The sequence below is a fragment of the Gorilla gorilla genome, chromosome 13, assembly GCF_029281585.2.
Source record: "Gorilla gorilla gorilla isolate KB3781 chromosome 13, NHGRI_mGorGor1-v2.1_pri, whole genome shotgun sequence".
NCBI classification, from domain to species: Eukaryota; Metazoa; Chordata; class Mammalia; order Primates; family Hominidae; genus Gorilla; species Gorilla gorilla.
The window spans coordinates 112,708,659-112,730,044 of record NC_073237.2 but is presented as its reverse complement, the minus strand read 5'-3'; the positions used below and the strand labels follow the sequence as shown (position 1 = coordinate 112,730,044).

The 21,386-nt window shown below is 44.3% G+C and overlaps 1 protein-coding gene across 1 annotated transcript in view; it reads right to left on the bottom strand.

Annotated features, from left to right (window-relative positions):
- The window catches only part of PAPPA (pappalysin 1), a 243,348-nt gene that overhangs the window by 33,418 nt on the left and 188,544 nt on the right, over positions 1-21,386 (bottom strand). The window contains exons 14-18 of the mRNA XM_031014724.3: positions 19,261-19,429; positions 16,768-16,951; positions 11,066-11,276; positions 10,198-10,369; positions 1,266-1,413 (exon numbers count right to left, since the gene is read on the bottom strand). Of these exons, the coding sequence (XP_030870584.1) occupies positions 1,266-1,413; positions 10,198-10,369; positions 11,066-11,276; positions 16,768-16,951; positions 19,261-19,429 (884 nt within the window). The remainder of the gene's footprint in view (positions 1-1,265; positions 1,414-10,197; positions 10,370-11,065; positions 11,277-16,767; positions 16,952-19,260; positions 19,430-21,386) is intronic.

Here is a 21,386-nt window from a genome sequence, read left to right as displayed (position 1 = left end):
TATAAGATCTTAAAGTACCTTCCAAACCATCAGCGAGAGCAATCATGTGTTTTGGTGTTTTCTGACCCATGCAGGAGCCAGTGTCCTGGGCTAAACACAAGAGTGCTGATTCCCACTGTAAGTTACGGTGAAGAACTTCTGCTATCTGAGGGCATGTGTTTTCATCTTCAAAAAAGGATGGAAAGTCCCCATGAACCTTCCCTCTCCAACCACACAGGCCTTGCTTCTGGACATGCAGTGATAACTCTCTGTTTGCTGGATGAAGATCATGTTGGCTCTATGCACATTCAGATAACCTTCTACACCAGACACCCCTGGTGATTGCTCTATAAATCATATTGGCCAGGAGAAAGGACGTTCAGTTCCCTAGGCTTTTCATCATGGTCAATTAGGGAATCAGCCCAAAAGGCCAGCATCACTGCCCTTAAATGAGGTCACACTCCATGCACTCTGAGTACCCCGGAAAGCTGTGGTGCTGGTGATTAATGCATGTGTCCAGACACCTGGTTTCAACGAGGCAAATCCCTGGCATACAATCCCAGCTTGTCTCTTCTCACTGTGTGTATTTCTCGAGCTGGCCTGTCACCATACAAAGAGTATTTTGAAAATGCAGTTTATGCTCATCTTGGATGCAGCTGAGATGCCATGGAAAGAAGTCAGACTTTGGAATAGGATGGGTCTCAGGATTTGGGAGCATGTTCCATTATCCCCTCAAGTTTTGATTCCCTCATCTATTAAAGGTTATTGCGAGGATAAGATATAATGCCTTTCAAGTGCTTGATGAAGGGCCTGAACTATATCAGGTACTCATGAATGTTTAGTATGATGCAAATTTTAAGATTAATAATAAAAGCAGCTGCACCAGACTGCTATTGCTTCCCTAAATATGATGTGTGCTTTCATAACTCCTGCTCCTCAGCCACAGAGTTTCTTCTGCCTGCAATAGCATTTCTTCCCTGACAAGCTTTTTCAAATCCCCATGTAAGCATCCCTTCCTGTGGGAGTCTTCTGTGTCCCCACCAGGCACCTGACAGCTTTTCTGTATTCTGGTGTAACTGTGCACACTCACCCACCATTGTGTCACCATATCCCTGTCCCTGACTCTCTTTCTGGGAGGACATGGTCTACACTAATTCATCTCTCTTTCTGTAGTGCCTACACAGGAACTCATGTGGCCAGGGTGTTCAATGACCCACCCAGGCATTAGCCCTGCATTGCTGGAAGGAATTGCCCCTCCTACTGCTCCCCTCTCGGGCCCATCATACCTATGGCATAGCCATCAGGGCACTGCAGTTTGAGGTTGCTGTTGAGCTGGTTTGGAACCGAGCACTGGCCTTGCATCTCCTGGCAGACATGGAAGGAGCCGTTCCAGGTGCCATCTTTCCGGCAATGAATGACGTTGCTCCCAAGTCCCTGAACAACAGAGAAACAGAGTTAGGACCAAGAGAGACACCAGCCCCAATTGAATAAGCTATTCGGAATACAACAGAAAAGAATTTTTCATCTCTCCAGACCTCTGAAGTGTTCCAAAACAATTTCTTAACAATGGTTGAAACTCAACCACCCTGAAAGAGAGGTATTGTTAGTGTCTCCATTTTACATATGGGGAAACTGAGGACTCAGACCAGGAAGAAACTTGTTCAAGGCTTTCCAGAATGCCAAACTCCCAAGTCCAAGCTTAGTAGTCTTTCAGAAATTTCAATCAGAGCCAATTATAGTTTTGATTGTGTGTGGGAGTTTTTTTTAAATTGAGAGGGTAGGAGCCCATCAGCTCCTTGAATGACACAGAGAGTAGCAGCATGGGTTAATGAGGAGCACTAAAGTTTACTTCCTCTTAAATAGTGAGAAAGTATCCTATGTCAGGGCTCTGTCATAAATAATAATCTGTGTCTAGCTGAGAAGCTTTTTCTTCCAAGACATTTCTTTTCCTTTTCGTATCTTCTCTTTCTTTCATTCCATTCCATTCTATTCCATTTCATTCCATTCCAACAATAATGGCATGAAGAAGGTGATATGGGGATACTTATATATCTGTGCTTTCCTCCCAATTCTTTAAAATAGGGAATTATAGTTTCTCAATCTTCTGCAAAGCATTAGGCAAATGCAGCTTGAAGACATAATCCCTTCTTGAAGTCCCCTTCCAACCTCCGAATTTCAGAAAGCTAATTCAAGTAAGATTCGTTAGTGTCCAATCTGTGCCCAGCTCTGTGGGGTGCAGAAGTGAAGAGAGCCAGTGCCTGCCTCTGCGATCTAGTGGGAATGGCAGTCATGTGATCCACCAGCCATGTCAGTGTGACTGTGTTCAGTGAGGCAGGGCAAATATCACACCAGTGCTGTGAGTACACAAGGAAGAGTAACTGGTTATGAGGGGACAATCAGGGAAGGCCTCTTAGAGGAGATGATATATGGAAAAGGGTTTTCAAGGATGCCTGGAATTGCAGGCAGAAAAGGAACAGAAGATATTCCTGGAAGATGGAAGGGCGTGTGCAAATGATGAAAAATATAGTGTGTGCTGGAGAGCCTGTTGTGGTTCTAATTCTATGACTCAAGGCATGAAGCAGGGGAAGATGAGCTGGTAACACAGATAAAGCGTGGAGCCTTAAATGCCAACTTAAGTAGTTTAGACTTTACCGAACAGAAATGGAGAATCACAGGTGGTTTCTGTGCAGGGGGCCCATATTGTGAAAGATCTAAGAACAAGCTATATATTCTCTACCCCTTTCAGGCTTATAATAAGATGAGAAACTTGACATGAGGCCAGAGGAGCTGGCTGTGCTCCACCAATGCAAAAATTTATGCAATGGCTTCCTGTGACCTTCAGCTTCCATGCAAACTCCTGTGCTGGCTCCAGAGCCCTCCCAGCCTTAATTCTGCCTAATTCTCCAGTTTCTTGCTCTCCAGAGCACCACCACCAACCTTGAACTTCAGTTTAAATTGCCTGCATTTGTGAAGGCATCGTATGTTGTGCTTTCATGCTCACTGCTCCTTCCGTCTGCTATTGTTTCCTACCCACCCTTGTCTACCTTGCAAATACCTTATGTGGCACAACCCATCCTGCTCTCCTGCCATCTCAATTCTGCATGGGGCACTGCCTGAATGTCTCTGACAGGGCATTACCTATTTGTTTATCATCTGTTTTGCAACCAGACAATGAGCTCCTCAAGGCCCAGGCTGGTGCCCTATTCAACCTTGTATCCTCAGGGTTTTCCACAATGCCTAACAGGTCCAGGCCACTCAGTGCATTCATTCATCACTTAATAGATATTTTTTCTCATTCAAGAATTGTTTGTTTACGAAAAGATGGGGTGAATTGGTGGAGAGTGATAGAATGTATTTCTTTAAGAAATAAGAAAATAAATGAACACACAGATGAGGAAATAAATGCACAAGTGAGTAAATGAAGAAAAGAATGAATGAGGGAATAAATTATGAATGAATGTTTGAGAAAATGAATAAACTCCTTAAAAGAACTGATGTAGGCTGAGGCTCCCCTATGTGAGAAAACAGCTGCAGAGAGACAAGATTCAGAAGAGAAAGGGGCCCCTTTCCAGGCCTCTCCTGTGCCGGCAAAAGGAGGGTACAATTGCAATGGAAACCTCTCTGGCCTTGGGAGAAGGGTGGCCCATCCTGAGCATGCAGCTGTAAGGCGGCTTGCAGAGTTCACTCCCAGAGGTTCTGTAGGGGCTCATGGCAAACTTACGCAGCTTCATGTGGCTTCAAAGAGCCCAGACTCTCCTTCTCAGAGCCCCAGGCTCTAGGCCCCATGATTCTCCTGGGCCCTCTGGGGAGTAGGAAATTGACCCCAATTTCCTGGAGCCTTGGCCTGGGCCTGTGATGCATTTGGCTTCCAGCCCCTGAAGGGCTGCAGACCTCAGCACTACTTGGGCCAGGACTGGCTGGAGAGCTTGGTTTGTAACAGAGAATGTATTAGAAGTAGCCGGAGTCTGCTCATGGAGTTTCACACTGGGGAGGCCCCACCATGAATGAAAGGTGGGAGCATAAAGCACTGGTTTTGTTATCATTGGTTTATCTCTCTCCTGCCCAGTTCATCTGGCACTTTGTGTTGCAAAATTTGCTTTTAAAAATATATAGCATCCTTTTGCTAAGACACCTTAGCCTTCAGAACAAGGCATACTGGTAGGTTGGCACTTCAGGGCTTCTACAATGGAATCCAGATGACATTTCTAGCTCCATCTCTTGCTATGTACGTATCCTTCCTTCTAGACAAGTGAATCACTTTGTTTCTCCTGCAAACTTTTCTTGCTTTCCCACCTCCACATCTTTGCCCTTGCTGTGCCCTCTGCATGCAGACTTTCTGGAGCCTCTTTGGATTTTTAAATCCTTCTTTAAGACTAGATGCTAGTGCATTCAGAAATTGCCTACCACCTGGTGCAGAAATTCATAGTCAATTATTGCTGACTGAGTCTGGTTTGACCAGAGAAGATCTGGCATCATTGAAGCTCCAACCTGGGAAGACCAGAGGGTACTTTTTCGAGATGTTGTCAGGGAACTGACTGGGTATGTTTGACTCCAGATGTACAATTCTTCATGCTAAGGTGAAATCTCTTATAAGAGGGCTGAAAATCTCTCAGCAAAACAGTTTGCCTCTCTGTGCCTGTGCATCTGTTTTCACAAGCGCATATTGAGCTCTAACTCCCCTGCTGCTTTAGCTACACAGGTCCACAGAGAGCTGAAGGCATATAATAATATTATCAAACACCTATAACATGCCCAGTGCTTTAAAAATCACTTGAACAATACAGTAGAGTAGAAATTATATTATTTTTGCAGACTTGGAAACTGACTCTGTTAGAAAGTGAAAAAGTGAGTTTTCAAATGATGCTAGTGTCATGGTTAAGAGCCTGGGTGTAAGTCAAACTGCCTGAATTCAAATGCAAGCTTGGCAACTTCCCAGCTGGGTAGATTTGGGGACGCTCTTTAACTTCTCTATGCCTCAAGTTCCCTGACTGCTAAATGGGCATGGAGTCTACTACCTGAGAGAGTGATCATGAGGATCATGTGAGTCCAATTATATAAAGCATTTAAAGCCTAACACATACTGAGCTCTGTAATCGTCAGATGAGGTTCTTACTCACTTTGCTGTACTGTCTCTAAGAGAAGTTTAGAATCAACCCAACCAACAGTACATTTTGGAACTGACAGCAGCCAGAAAGGGGAGGCAATGTGCCCAAGTCACAAAGGTTGCCAGTGTCAGAACCATGTCTCTTGACTGTAAGCTGTTGTACCCCAGTGGGATGAAGGAAAAGAAGAGAAGAGGAAGGAAGAGGGAGAAGCAGTAGACTTCTTCTCCTTAGAAGACATGAAAATAAACAAAATAATAGCAGAAAGAAATGTAGTGGCATCCGAGCAAGACAAAACCAGGCAGCGAGTGCAGGAGCTAGATGGCTAAGCTTTGGAGGCACGCTGACTTAAAAACAAGACTGTCAGTTCCACCATGTCTGGTTGTATAAAACAGGGCAAACCAGTTTACACCAGCTTCCCCATCTGTAAAATGGGGCAGTAATGCCAGATGCCATGGGGCTTAAATGAAGCAATCAATCTAACGTGCTCATCTCAGTGGCTGGCATGTAGTAAGTGCTCATTATTTCAACTGCTTTGAATCATTTGTCTCTGTTCCCAGTCAATGCCCTCACATGCATTTTGTGTCTTCCAAGGTTGGTACAGGGGTGACATGTTGCCCCACAAGGGAGGATGAGTGGAAAGTGTGAATTGCAAAGTGACGTAGTTTAAGAACTGGCTCTGCTTGTATGACTCAGGATAAGTCTCTTTCCCTTTCTGGGCTTTAGGGCTCGCATCAGTAAAACAAGCAAGCTACAGTGGGGGTCTCTGAGGTCCTGCCTAGCTCTAACATCACATGGGTCTGTGACTCTTCTGAATTCCTCTAGGACATCCTGGGTGCTTGGCCAAACATTTAACAACCCGGAAATGAAAACCTAGCTGAGGCACTGCACATATGTGAGCTGTACCTTGTCCATGGCAGGGCTCACAAATGGAGAGTGCAGCTCTACACCCCTTGTGGCAGAAAAGCTTTCACAGCCACCTTCTGTGATCTGTGCAATGAGCTGGGTGTGTTGTAGATTCCACCGCTCCCTTTCTCTCTTGCTCCTGCTGAGTTGCTGAAATCCATCATTAGGTGCATCACTTTGCCCACAAAGCACCTCTAGCTTTTGTCCTCCCCTGCTGATGCATCTTCCAAAGACCCCGTCCCCATCCCAAGACTGGCCACTCCCTGACTCACCTATAAAGCCCCCACAGGCCTATGTTATCTCATCAACTAGCTCAGGGCCATCTGAGCTGGATTAGATCCTGAGATGAGTAGCTCCTCACCCCCTGGGGATAAAATCTCTGCCCTTCACTACTGGTCTGGCCTGAAGATGTTTGGGAGCAGTGGAAAGAGCAGAGCTAGAGATCAGAAAGAACATCACCTGCTCTCTTGTCACCATGGGCAAGAACTTACCCTCCCCGGGCCTTCTTTCTGCATCTGTAAAATGGGGATTTTTGTTTCTTTTCCAACTGTATGTTGTGAGCTGTCAAAAGAGAGCAAGTCTGCAGCAGCAACTTGGCACACATTTGACACTCAAAAACAAAGACAAAGAAAGCTGTTATTATTAAGGTTCTCTGTCATGGTTTAAAGAGATGAGAATACCGTAAGTGCTAGAGCTGGACTATCTGATATGGTAGCCACTGTATAAGTATGGCTATTTGCCTTCAACTTTGAATTACTTTAAATTAAATAAAAGTTAACATTTTGTTGCTCATTTGCTGCAACCATGTTTCAAGTGCTCCATAGCTACATGCAGCTAGTGGTCATCATTTGCCTGGCACAGATCTGAACATTTTTATCATGGAAGAAAGTTCTACTGGAAAGTGCTGGTCTACAGGAACTAGAGGACTATTTATTCTACAGGTTTATTTGAGCAAGGGACCAGGTTTGACTAAAGCTCATGCTGGTCTCTCTACTCCACATCCTGGCCTCATGCAGGATGGGTGCCTCCTTCTCAGTTTTTTTTTTTCTTTGTTTTACTTTAAGTTCTGGGATACATGTGCAGAATGTGCAGGTTTGTTACATGGGTATACAGGTGCCATGGTGGTTTGCTGCACCTATCAAACTGTCATCTAGGTTTTAAGCCAAAAAGAGCCCATATAGCCAAGACAATCCTAAGCAAAAAGAACACAGCTAGAGGCATTCCACTACCTGACTTAAAACTACACTACAAGGCTACAGAAACCAAAACAGCATGGTACTGGTACCAAAACAGATATATAGACCAATGGAACAGAACAGAGGCCTCAGATATAACACCACACGTACAACCATCTGATCTTTGACAAACCTGACAAAAACAAGAAATGGGGAAAAGATTCCCTATTTAATAAATGGTGCTGGGAAAACTGGCTAGCCATATGCAGAAAACAGAAAACTTCTCAGTTTTTAGAGCTAGCCAGCAGAGGGCTAGGTTGCAATCTGTTGTGTTTCTAGACCCTCCAGGAGCTCACATAGAGCATAAGGGATTCTCGCCACTGGAGTGACCTTAAAGCAGGCTAGTTCATTTGTGTATTCCCCAGGGCTACCACATGTGATTGCACAGGTTGTGCACTGCACAAGGCCAGTGGGTACCCATAGACATGCTCTATTTTCATTACCTCATTTAACCTTCACAAACAAACTATTAGGTATGTAGTATTCTTTGTCCTCATTTTATACACAAGAAAAGTGAAGCTTAAAGAGTTAAGTAACTTGGCCTCTAGTGACTAGGTAATAAAGCTGGGATTTGAACTCAAACCACAGATCCAGTGTCATACTGGCTCCCAAGGAATGAATAAAGTCAGGTTTTTATTTGCTTTTAGTGGCAGTGGAAGAGAGTGTGTGATTCTCCCCTACAACAGCCCCTATCCTTTCCCGCCAGGATCTGAAACTTGTTTGGAAAGCAAAGAATCCCTGCTCCATACAAGCTGATTCAAGATGCTCTGGGCCATGCATTTCTGCTATGTTTATAGGCAGCAAGAGGGAATCTGAGGTGAATACTAGATTTGGCTCTCAGGCCCTGATCAGAGGGTAGAGGAAATTCATTTTCAGTACAAAGTAGAAACGTCAATTGTATTAGGAGTCCATTTGGCACGCACACCCTCATTCTTTGAGCAGACAAGCAATACCCTGCTCCTTTGCGACTAGCCTCTCCGTTAGTTGCCAAACAGAGCTGCTTGAGTTGTCTGATACATTTACATTTTCCTCTCCTTTAAATACAAACTGGCCATGAAAGTTACTTGGAAGGCCCCAGGCAGGCTGAGTTTCAGTTTGATAACATGACCGCAGCCAGAATATTATTTGGCTCAGCAGTTTGGGTAACTGTTAGCAACAGTTTTATGTAAGGGAGTGAGGGGGAAGCTGATCAGCCTGCAAGAGGCCGTGGTAATCTCTAGCCTTTGTTTGTTCCGGTACTGGCTTCTGCCTCCCTGGCAGTCAAGGATGGGAATGACTCCCATGAATGCAAACAGACGCCGAGAGTGTATGAGAGCAGGATTCTCAGGTGGTGCCTACTGGACTCAGCCCATTTACAGCTGGAGACAGGGGAACCTGGATTCTGACTGTGACTCAGCCGATGCCAGCTGTGTCACCATGGGGGGTTGAGTAACCTCTTTGAGTCTTGGTTTTCTCATCTGTAAAAGGAGGAACCTGCCTTTGATGTTCATTGCAGTCCTTCCTCCTGCCCTTAATTCCTGTGACATTTCCTGAGTACCTACTAGGTGCCTGGCACTGTCCTAAGTGCTGAAGGCACAGGGAAGGGTGCAGATGCAGTGAAGGACCGTTTCACAGCCTAGTGTGGGGATGTGGAATGAAAGCAGGCAGTGACAATGCAGTGTGGCCAATATTGTGAAGGGGGAACCTGAGGAGGGGCACGGAGCCCGGCAGTGGAAGGGACATTGAGGAAGGGCTCCTGCAGGAAAGGGTACCTGGGCTAAACTGCGAAGGAAGATGAGGTGTCAGACAGCTGAAAAAGGTACAAGGATAACTCTTTTTAAGGCAGAGAATGCAGAGGTGTGGGGGGAAAATCCATCTTATTGGCATGGGGGAAGGGTCTTAAATGTCACCCTAAGGAGTTGGGACTTTATCCTAAGGGACGGGGGCTCCTGGTTCAGAGAGATTGACATAATTGCTGAAATCACTCTGGCTGAAATGTGAAGAATATACTGGAAAGAGGCACAGGAATTAAAACAGGAAAATGATCAAGAAGCTGCATGGTGGCTCATCAAAGAGTTGATGTTGGCCTGAGTGAGGGTAGTGGCATTGGGGACAAAAGAGAACAGCTTCAGGAGACGCTGTGGTGGGAGAATGGGTATGACTCAGTAATTGCTTGGATATGGAGGGAGTGAGAGGGATTCAGAATGGTGATTTGGCAGTGCCTGGTATCTGGAGGCTAACAATAAAGACCAATAAAGACTGATTGAAGATGACGCCTGCACTGAAATCTATCCCCACCTGGCTGATGATCCTTGCACACCTGTGAAACACAGGACTTGGGTTATCAACTCTGCATGGTTGCTTTGATGGAGATGGAGCTCCTTGTGGACTTAAGGTTTTTTCAGCCTTTTGTTCCTTTTTCCTATTCTTGATTCCCGTACCATCCTTTTGGGCATGTGTAGGATTTGAAGAAAATTCCTTCGGCAGAGGCAGGCAGGAGTGTTGGACTTGTTCTCAGTTACATGTGGATTGAGATAAAATTCAAACCTTGCTCCTTCTGCTCTTCCTTTCTTCCATGGTGTTCTCAAAACTGTACTTCTCATCTAAATATGGTCCCCTTTTTCCTTATGCTTCAGGAGCCAATTGATGTCTAAATATAGTTGCAGTCTTGTGATTTTAAATACTTCAAGGACCAACATGGGTGGTAATGGAGGTAGCAAACTGGGAAAAGAGCCCTGGTCATTTCCTGTTTGAGGAACTTTTATCAACTTCATACATTGGGATTCCATGTATGATTTCCTTCATAAAAGTTCCAATGCTTAAAAAAAAATTCAAAGCTAAGAATCTCTGAGCAAATCAAAAACAGTATTGCAGGTAGGAAAATGAGGATCAGAGATTACGAAAGTGCAGAAAGTGGTTCCTGAAGTACAGGCTAGTTTTTGGTAAGCAGAAAGGAAAGGGACCATGGTATCAATCTCAAGTTCCAGGAGGCTTACCTGGGAGGCATCACTGTCTTCACACTTGATCCTACACTCACTGTTGAACTGGAAGCCATTAGTGCACTGGTAGAGCCCGTGGAATTTTGGTGGAGGTGGGTCACAGGTCACAGGAACACAAGCTCCCTCCTGCCAGCTGCCATCCTGGGTACACTGAGTCTTGAAGGCCCGTCTTCAAGGAAAGGATCAAACAGGAGACATCTCAAGGACCAAATGGCTAGATCCATGCCCTGCATGAACACCACCAGCTGGGCCCCCATTTCCTATTTCCTAGTTTTGATTCCCCACCTGACCTATTGGGTGGTGGTAGGACCCGTGTAGGAATTAAGGATAATTCATCCACAGAACTCCTTTAGCAAGAGCAGGCAGAAATGTCATGCTTCCAGCTACATGTAGATTGAGACAAAACTCATGCCCTTCAGCCCCAGGTTCTCTCCCCTTTTTTGCAGAGTGTTCTGATGTGTGTTGGAACCATGATGTTATGATTACCCACCATTTAATGAACAACTACTACGTGCAAAGCATTTTGTGAGCACTTTACATGCACATCTTCATTTGTTCTTCATAACAACCTTATGTGGTAACATACCCCTCTTATGGCTTAAAAAAAAAAAGGAAGTGCAGAGAAGTAAAGTCATTTGTCTGAGATCACATTGCCATTAGGCAGCCAAGCTGAAACTTAAAGTTTGTTCTGTTTGACCCAAAGGTAATATTACTAACAAATCCTTCTAGCTTCTCACAGAACAGAATGGGATGAATAGCAGTCATTACCTCCAGTGAAGAAATGAGTGCTTCCATCCAGTCAGGCATTTGAACCTAACTCTTGTCCTCCCAGAGACCATAAGTTTGCATTTCCAACCCCACTTACTTCTTTGACTTCCGAGAGGATCCAGGCACATGGTATCCAGGCTTGCATTTGTATTTGCAGAAGGAGCCCACCTTGTGCTTATTCTCTCGGCACCGGGCGGTCTGGAGGTCTGCATTGGGCACAGGGGGTGGAGCGAGGCACAGGAGCTCACACAGGGCCTCTGGGAAGGACCACAGCCCATCCTCCATGCAGGTCAGGAGGCTGTTGTTGCCTGGAAGACATAGGCAAGCAGGGTTAGAGGAGGGAGGAGTCTCTGATAGCCAAGCTAATGTATAGCTACTTGGATTTTAGCTGACTTGAAGAACCAGGAGATCCCTTATGTGGAATTCCAACCCCTTCTACTTCCAACTGAGGACCTAGGGAGATCAAGAGAGCTGCCACAAAGAAGAGGAGATCTAAATGCGGGGAGTGAATTACCCCCATGTCTACAGTGAATTAAAATCCAAGGCTTCTGACTTCTGATCCTGAGCCTCTTCTGCTGCATAGAAAAGACACATTCACAATCCTTGAATCCATTTTTCTTACTTTACAAATGGGCATCTGAGCACAGAGATGGAGGCACTTGCCTTCTAATACTTGGCAGCAAAAACTCCCACCAGAAACTACAGCAAACTCTGATATCAGTGAGTGTATGACCTCAAGCTGCCACTCTCCCCCTGGGCCCAGCACCCCTGTATCTGTCCTGCCTACCACCTCCCCCAGCTCCCACCACCAATGCCTGGAAGTGACAGCATTGTGTTAGGAGATTTGATTTTCTGTTCAGGTCCTGGCGCTCAGTGAAGCTTTGCCAAAGCAGCTGAAAGAGCAGCACTTCCCCCGTAGCCCATGCCAGCTCTGACAGAGTGCTGACTGCCATTGGGAAGCTGGTCTGATGGGGAACGTTGCAAATAAAAGTAAAACACGGGAGTTAGGCTTTTCACTGCCAGCTCATATATCATCGAGGCACAGCCTGCCTAAAACCTTCCCAAGACAACTAGAGGAGGACCTGAAACTTGTGTTTCTTCACCAAACTCTCCTCTTCCTGGTTATTACTGAATGGTGTTGACAACCAGGGCTGGAAACATGTCGGGGGCTCGGGGACTTGCAGGTTGGAGAGGTGGAGTGGTAGGGAGAAAACTGACATCTACTGGGCAGTTACTATGTACCGAGTGCTTCTGATATGCAATCTCATTTATTCTCACTATAAACAGTGCATTTAGTATGACAGTCTTTATTTGGAAATGAAGACTCAGAAAGAGGTGACTTGACCAAGTTATCATAGTTGGCAAAAGACAAAACTGAGGTTCAAAACAAATTCTGTCTAACTACAGAGATGGTTGTTTTTAATGGGAAGTTGGCTACTATGTATAATCAGCAGGGCCCTTATTATTCATTCTGGAGGCATCAAATCTCAATTTTTCTATCTGTGGAAAGCAAACAATTGCTTCTGCCTTTCAGGGCGCTGAGAAGATGAAATAAAACAACATTTATGAAAAGTGCCTATAAAAGTGTTGTCAATGTCTTCGTTTGCTTCTTCTTTCCTTCTTCCCTCCTTTCCTTTCTTCACTTCCCTGCTTCCTCCCACTTTCCTTCTTCTTTTCATCTTCATTAGTAGCTCTGAAAGAATCTTCACAGAAGTCCTCATTCATTCAACAGATATCTATTTAGTGCTTATTCTGCACCAGATACTTTTATATGTTCAAGGCAAAGCACTGAACAAAATAAAACAAAACAAAATAGAAATAGCTCTGCTCTCTTGACGCTTATAATCTAGTGGGACAGGGAGGAGTACAATAAGTTATCCGAAAAAGTATATTATTTAGTGTGCCAGAAGGTGCCAAGTACTATAAGAAAAAGCGGGAAAAGGAAGAAAGGGGAGAAAGTACTTTGCAATTTTATGTACGCTCCTCCACTTATCTTATTCCTTCTCATTTTTTTCATTTTTCTTCTTTGTCAGTATGATTCATCTGGTTAGCACAAGGCAGATTGGTGTCTGTAAACCCCATAGGGGATTCCACATTGATAAACTGTGAGACTGACAACTATACATATTTTAACATCAAGTAAAAAGAGTAAAGTGTGCGGAAAGGTGATTCATTTGGTTTCCATAGAAGCATAGAAGCGTCCAGAATACCAGTCAGTGTCTACAAACTTCTTTTTGCATTGCCCTTGTAATCGGGGCAGTCATTGCTTTGGGGTGCCCAGCTAACGCACAAGGTTAGTGGGAAGAGGAGCTGTATAAAAAGTATAGGAAGCACACCCTCTCCAAATTGCCTAAGAGAGATAACATATCTGTGGAAAAGGTGTTGGGACTCTTAAAAAGTACATTGTATTAGCTATGTATATTGTAAATTATGAAGTGAAAGTCGTGGTTTTCTGTGACAAGAGAACATAAAGTTTCCAAAATGTTAATCAAGAGAGAAAATGCAAACCAGAAATGTGCTTTCTGGAAGAGGGTGAATAGAAGTTAGCAGTGCACCACAGCTAAAGCAGGCACTGGTGATTCAGGACCATGGATATGTCCCCCCACCCCTGCAACAAACTCCAAGAGAGTTTTCAACTGGGCAGTATTTCTGTGCACCAGCTGTAGCCACTACCCTGCATCTACAATGTGGCTTTGAAGAAAGTAGGGTATGATACATGATGTGCCCTTCGTTTGTCTTCTTAGCACTGGCCTGTATACTGTGAAAGATGCTTACTGCACTGCCAACTCTCTGCCTGAGGGCTATTATACTGCTCATGGATGCTTATTATACTGGTCATTGATGCTTACTCTGTCCATATGCAGGGCGAGTTTAAAGTACCAAGGAGTTAATGCCCCTGGAAGCACCACTAAACTAATGGTGGAGTTGTTGGATTCATGTGCCAGTTTCCAGAGTTGCAATAACTCGGAGGCATGTTCTCCACCGTCCCCCAGAGTTTCCCAGAGGGACTGAGCTCTAGTTGCCCACAGTGGCAACTGGCTTTAGAAGAGAGCCTGTTGACTTTTGTTGGTTCCATGTCTCCTGTCCTCATTCCCCCACCATATTTCCTGGGGGAACATGACTCAAGACACAAAGTGAAGGCATGTCTGAGCCTGAAGTTCCTGGTAGAGGGTAACATCTCTTCATAGAGGTGTTGACATTAGAGATTAGGTTCCATCAAGTTTTGGGTCCATCAAGTTTTGGGACCCTGTAAGTTCACTTGTTCATCTTTTAATGCAGAAAAATACATCCTGCCCAGCCTGTCTACAAATGTGGCTAAGGAAATTCCAATCTCTAATGAGCATTAAAATAATTGTCAACTTGTAGCAGTGTCAAAGGAGAGGTACTTATTTTTATTACTTCATTTAAAAGATTACCTAGGAGATCAAGTCTCTTTGGGAGTGCTGTAAAGATTAAAATTAACATAGAACAGAACTCAAGGAGAGAAATACTAGACCTTCAATCTGGTATTCTAAGCACTTGCCTCATAGTGTTGGCACTTTCTAGATCCTAAGGCAAGGGCTGTATCTTGTATATTATTTACTCCCAGAGCCTAGCCTACTGCTGAGCACATAGTAGGTCCTCGGTATCCATTTGTTGAATGCATAAAGTATGAATTTATCTGTTACCTTGAACAAATCACCTAACTTGTTTTTCCCTAAACCAAAGCTGTCTCTGAGTTCTTGTCCATCTCTAGCATGTTAGAATGTGAAAGAATATTGGCCACTATGTTGTTTGGAGGAAACAAAAATGCACTAGCTGGACTGGAATAAGGACAATCACTCAATCAACTGGCTGCATTAGCCAAGGGCTGGTACGGGGGGATTGCAAGGAGCGGGGGGTAGACTTGGTAAGGGGTAGACTTTAACGGAAGTACAGAGGAAGAAGACAGATTAAGAAGGACAAGAGGTACAAATAGAGGAGAGGGCCAGGTGGGGCAAAAACTGAGGGCAGAAAGGATTTCAAGCTGGTCATTATTATCATTATTATTTATTGACTGTTTAAAATTAGTGCTTTTACTATTTCCAATAGCAAAGACATGGAATCAACCTAAATGCCTATCAATGATAGACTGAATAAAGAAAATGTGGTACATATACACCATGAAATACTATGTGGCCATAAAAAAGAATGAGATCATATCCTTTGCAGGAACATGGATGGAACTGGAGGCCATCATCCTTAGCAAACTAATGCAGGAACAAAAAAACAAATACTGCATCTTCTCACTTATAAATGAGAGCTAAATAATGAGAACACATGGACACATAGAGGAGAACAACTAACACTGGGGCCTATCACAGGGAAGAGGATGGGAGGAGGTAGGAGATCAGGAAAAATGGCTAAAGGGTATTAAGGCAGGTTTCATACCTGGGTGATAAAATAATCTGTACAATGAACCTCCATGACACAAATTTACCTATATAACAAACCTGCACATGTACTCCTGAACTTAAAATAAAAGTTTTTTTTTAAAAAAAACTATTGTTCTTTTTGCTTAAACTATGTTATGATCAAAGGAAAAACAAAAGGTAGAAAGGAGAAAAGGGAAGCAAGTAAAAGAAGGAAAGTTGAAATTGATCACCTCTTTACCCCCTGGCTTGAGATGAGGGTGGGAGGGCAAATTAGGTGGCAATATCAAGTTCAAGAGAAAGGCAGCAGGACCTTTGCCCAGTCCTTGCTGCCAGTAGATCCAAGCAGAAGCCTCAGCACAGGACTCTGAACACTAGATGACGCTGACAACTAAGTTGCATGAAGTGGCAATTGGTCCTAGCTAATCAATATGGAAATAGAGAGATATTTCCCTGTATGGTCAAAGGAAAAGCAAAGTTGGGATCACCAACTGTCAAAATGATGGTCCCCCTAAGGCCTTGTCTCCCCAGCCAGGTCACACTTCCCCAACAACAGTTGGCAGTGGAAGGATCTGCATCATTTTGATTAAGTATTATTATTAGCCATAATGAGGGCTGTAATAATCAATGTTAATTTATACACCTCCCTTTCCCAAAAGCCTCTGATTGATTGAGAGAAGTATGATTTCCTAGTCTGGAGTTATTAACACATTCCACATCTAGTCCCAGCATTCTAGGACACCCAGGCCAGCTACTCACTTTTTTCTAAAATGTGACCTCTTCTCTGGTATGCCAGTGTCTTATTCCCCTCAATAGCCCTGGTGCCTAGCTCAGGAGGATGCCAGATGCTTCCTGTCCATATCTGTTCTTCTCTGCCCAGCTGGCCCCTCTTAATGAGTGGCAGCCAGCATTGGAGAATGACAGACCTGGGTTTCAATATGGTCCCCACCACTGATGGTGCAGCCTTGGGCAAGTTCTTTAAACCCTCTGAGGCTTGGTTTCCTCATCTGTGAAATGGGAATAATAGTAACGCTTACCTCATAAGGCTTACTGGCCCTAATCATAGAGAGTGAATTAGTTTCATCAGTCCCAAATGTAACTCTTTTTTCTTTTTCTCTCTTCCTTCTTCCCTCCCTTCTTCACTTTTATCCTCTCTTTCTTTTCTTTTTTGCAAGATTTCCAAGGTCTTGGAAAGGGCTTCACTGTCACAATTATCCATACACTCTTTTTTCTTTCTTATCAGCACAGCAGGGCAGTTTACATAAATACAATTAGTAGGAAGAAGTCAGGAGCATAGATAAAACCCATCCCACCCTTGGTGTTTGAGAGCCAGAAAGAGGGCCTGGACGCAGCTTCTAGGTTTCCCACAGACAAAGGAAGGCTGAGCTGGGGAAGGCGTTCTTGATACCTTTCAATTGTGCAGGGTGACGGCACTGGAAGGAACATTGACTGCCAAAGGTGGTGCCCTCAGGGCAGGAGAAGGAGGCAGCGTAGACTTGATGGTGGTCTGGGATGCTGCAGTCGACTGGCTCACAGGCCACCTGCTTATTCCACTTGCCCTCTGTACAGGTCACTGTGACGCTGGGTCCCGTCTGAAAGGCAGAGGCGTGCATAGTGAGGAGTGGCAGACTGAGCTCTAGATGTGGAGAAATACCCTTCTTCCCAAGGTGACGGCTCAGAGTCTCGCCCAGGCACTAGGAGACCAATGCTTAGTGTTTAATGTTAGCTCACTTTTAATGATCCCAATAACTGCATGAATTAGATATTTCAGATCTCAATTAAAGACACAGAGACTGAGACTCAGAGACATTACATGATCAGCCTTAAGTTACCCAGCTGGAAAAAGGATAAGTTGGACTTGAGTCCAAAGGCTATGCTCTTAACTGCTGTCTATAGTGCCTCCCAGATCACGATTTCCATTTTATTGATGAGAATCTTGAGGTTTTGAGACCTCACAGGGCATGATGACTTCTTTCACAAAACAGACTGTGAAATACAGTTCAATGGTAGGACATCAAGTGTTGATTTGTATGTCTTTTATTAGCTCTAGAGGAGTTACTAAGAACCTGTTGTAGTGTTTGGCACACAGTAGGCACTCTCCATGGCTATAGGAGACCTCCATGTTTTTCCTCCATGTTATGAGACCACAGGCAAGTCCCTTTCCTTACTTGAGTTCTCCCTTTGGCAAAATGGATGGCTTGAACTCATGAACTGCTCAAAGATCCACTCCCTACTCTGAGATTTGGCGGCTCAATAGTCAAGAGAGAAAGGTACAAAGACAAAAAAATCCTAGGAAAAATGAAAGAGTAAATGGAGATTTGAACCAAGCTACAAGATGGTGGAGCTGGGTGGAGGGCAAGACCATGCTACGGAGTCAAGGGATGGACAATCATTGCAGCCTGGAGGCTTTCATTCAAGGAGGAAGCCGCTAAATCCTAGGGACTGGAGATGCCAAACGTTGATCTGGGATTTTAAAAGCAAAGGACATTTTCCCTCTTAAGCACACATCAAAGGGATGTGTGCTTGAGTGAGGTCCCTCACTGCCAAAACAGTCTAATTGTTTCTACAGGAGTTCAGGCCTGCCAAGTCTGACACACGGAAGTAGGTGTCTAAGAAGAGCAAGTCCAGAAGTTCTGTACAAATAGGCATTCCCAGCAATAAGGAATGTGCCCTGTGTGCTTGCAGTTTGAAGGCAAAGTCCACTGGCCAGCCCTGGAAAATGCTACATTTAGTGACAGAAATCCTCAAATCCCAGGACAACCTATCCCACTCCCCCAAGCCCCACCTGGGACATTACAGCACCATCTTGCTGAAGCAACATTCTGTCACATCACTCCAAATCATTCACTACCACTAATCTCACGCAGGACACTTCCTATCTTCCATGACTCCTTTGATGACTGTCTGAGGGAGGGGGTCTCCCTGCTACCAGTCTTACTGCTAGACTCCAAGCTACACCCACATGGAGTATCTAGAAGAGACTTTGTCAACCAGGATCTGACCATGTCATTTCCTGCAACAGCTCCCTGTTGTCCTGAAGATCAACCCCACACTTCCTGACTAAATCGACAGGCCCTGCACCAGTGGATTCAGCTGGCCCTTCCAGCCTCATTGCTTGGGTGAGTACAGAAAAAGAAAACAAACAAAAAAATCTGCGGCATGTTTTTTTTTTTTTTCTCATCAATGTGCTTCCACATACTATCCATGCCTGTGCCTACTGCATATATTTCTTCCTTCTCCCCAACACACACCCCTTTGCTGATCTGTCTAGTTAGCTGTTTCCATGTCACTTTTCCAAGGCACCTCCCTTGAATCTCCCTGTGCCTCCACAACACCCTACACGTCCCTTGACAGCATTTATCACACAGTGGGGTCATCATTAATGAGTTGTCTGACTCTTCCTCCACCACTAGGCACTAAGCTCCTTCAGAGGAAGGACTCGATTTGTCTTAATGGCTTCTTTTTCTTTAGTACTTACTATAGCATCCAATTTCCAGTGAACAGATGCTTTGCAATGAATTAGTGAATGAATGAGCATCTCATTGACAGAGGGCTCACCTCGTCCTAAAGCAGCCCATTCAATTATGTTCTCACTGTAAGATATTCATTCCAAAATACTCAGCCCCATGGTCTTGGAGATTTGCAACCTACACAAAAACATTGGTAAGTATTGTGTGGAACACTACTCTGCACAGGAACCCTTTTTCTTAGAGATTCCAGACTGCTTGCTTGGTTAATTGATTCATTCATGCATTCATTTAATCAATAAATATTTATTGAGCACCTACTATGTGGCAGCACTATTTTAAGTGCTGCTGGGTATTTAGCAGAGAACATGGTTAACACCCAGTAAGCCTTCCCTGGGCTGCAGAGAGGCTCTGAGCTCAGCACCTGCACATACCTGGCTCTTGATCAGCTCATCATCCCGCCGTATCTGGAGCACGTAGCCTGTCCGGCAGCTCACAGTACACTGGGCACCGTGGTAGCGGTCGCTGCTGGAGCAATTGAGAGAAGCATTCTCCACAGCCAGCTCTGGACAGTCAGTTTTCTCACATGCGAAGTGCACGCAGCTGGGGAGGAAAGAAACAAGAGGGGAAGAAGGACTCTCCTCACAGGACAGCTACGCTCAGTTGGAAGATAAAGGCTAAGAGCCTCTTTCTCCAAGATTTCAGGGGGCTTGAGACTGAGGACAGAAAGGGGTGCTGGCTAGGGTGAAGATGACTCTAGAGGCAGCGATTAAAGTTTCTCATTAAGAGCACAAGGTATGGCAACAGACAAACCAGAGTTCAAATCTTGCCACTTGAAAGCTTTGTACGTTATCAAGATTTAAACCTTGAATAGCCTCAGTTTTTCCATTTGTGAGAACGGGATCATGATGATTACAGTGAATATTTATTGCATTTTTCTACCAGGCACCAGGTTGAGCAAAAGCCTTTTTGTATTTTATGAGTACCCACCTACATGGATCATTTTGAGAATTAAATCAGTTTAGAAAAAAATGCACAGCAGAACTCCTGGCATATACTAAGCACTCAGTAAATGGTAGCTGGGCTGGGCGTGATGGCTCATGCCTGTAATCCCAGCACTTTCGGAGGCTGAGATGGGCAGATCACGAGGTCAGGAGTTTGAGACCAGGCTGACCAACATGGTAAAACCCCACCTCTGCTAAAAAAGAAAATACAAAAAATTGGCTGGGTGTGGTGGCAGGTGCCTGTAATCCCAGCTACTCAGGAGGTTGAGGCAGGAGAATAGCTTGAACCTGGGAGGTGGAGGTTGCAGTGAGCTGAGATTGCGCCATTGCACTCCAGCCTGGGCAACAAGAGAGAAACTCCGTCTCTATATAAATAAATAAATAAAAATAAATAAATAAATAAAAATAAGTGGTAGCTGATGTTGTAAATACACCTATGCTCTATTACCTAGTTGGCAAAGTACATCACATCTCTGAGCTTCGGTATACTCTTAAATTTGGCCAACCTCATATAGCCACGAGACTCAACTGAGGTGATGGAGTTAGAAGTCTTTTATAAACTGTAAGATAACTTACACATCATTAGTGGAGTTGTACAGAGACTATGCCTTGCATCTTGCTGCAACTCTGAATTCTACCTTTCTGCCAGTCTGAATTCCACCCGTTCTTTAGGTCTAAGCATCATGCATATTTCCATAGGAAGCTTTCTCTTGTGTCCCTCGGCAAGCACCCTCATGGGTATTCTACCCTTCTTTCTCTAATGCTGTTGCCTCATGTTTGATGTATTAAAAACTCAGTTCCTCAGTGCCAGTGGAACATAACAGATTGCAGGCTAATCTTTAAGGATGCAAACAGAAACGGCATGAAATCCTTATTCTTGGATGATCATTCCCCTTGTATTATAGTTAGGCAAGCACTCAATAACATTAGTTACTATTTGCTGATTGCTTATATACATGAGCTCACTCCATCCTTACAACAACCCTATGAGCTAAGTGTTACTCATTTTACAGTTGGGTAAATTGGGGACTGGCAAGATTAGGTTACTTGTTTAAGTGCCCATCCAGAGGGGTGACTCCAAAGGCCTTGTTGTTAACCTCGTCCCATGTTTCTGGACTAGAACGTCCTTGAGGGCAGAGAAAATGCCTATTTCATCTTGGTGTACTTTGCAGTGCCAATAAAAATTCCTTGCAGATGTTTCCTAAATGGCAGGAAACCAATGGTGATGGTGCCTTGCAATAGCTCTTAAACACTTTAAAGAGGTTGATTCTGCCTAACAGTAAAAGCTTCTAGGGGGGCAGTTTTCTCTGACTTTTGCCTCTCTGACTGTGTCTACCCCCAACACCTGGCCTATCGTATGCACCGATGGTTTACATCTAGAACCTCAAGGCTTTTATGTTCCTATTTTTATCTAGGAGACAGGGAGACATTTTGGCCAAACCAGTGTCAGAAAAGTTTTGCACGTTTTTTTGTCGTTGTTTTTGTTTTTGTTTTTGTTTTTTGTTTTTTGTTTTCTCTCAGTTTCACGATACCCAACTGAGGGTTTTACTGGGATC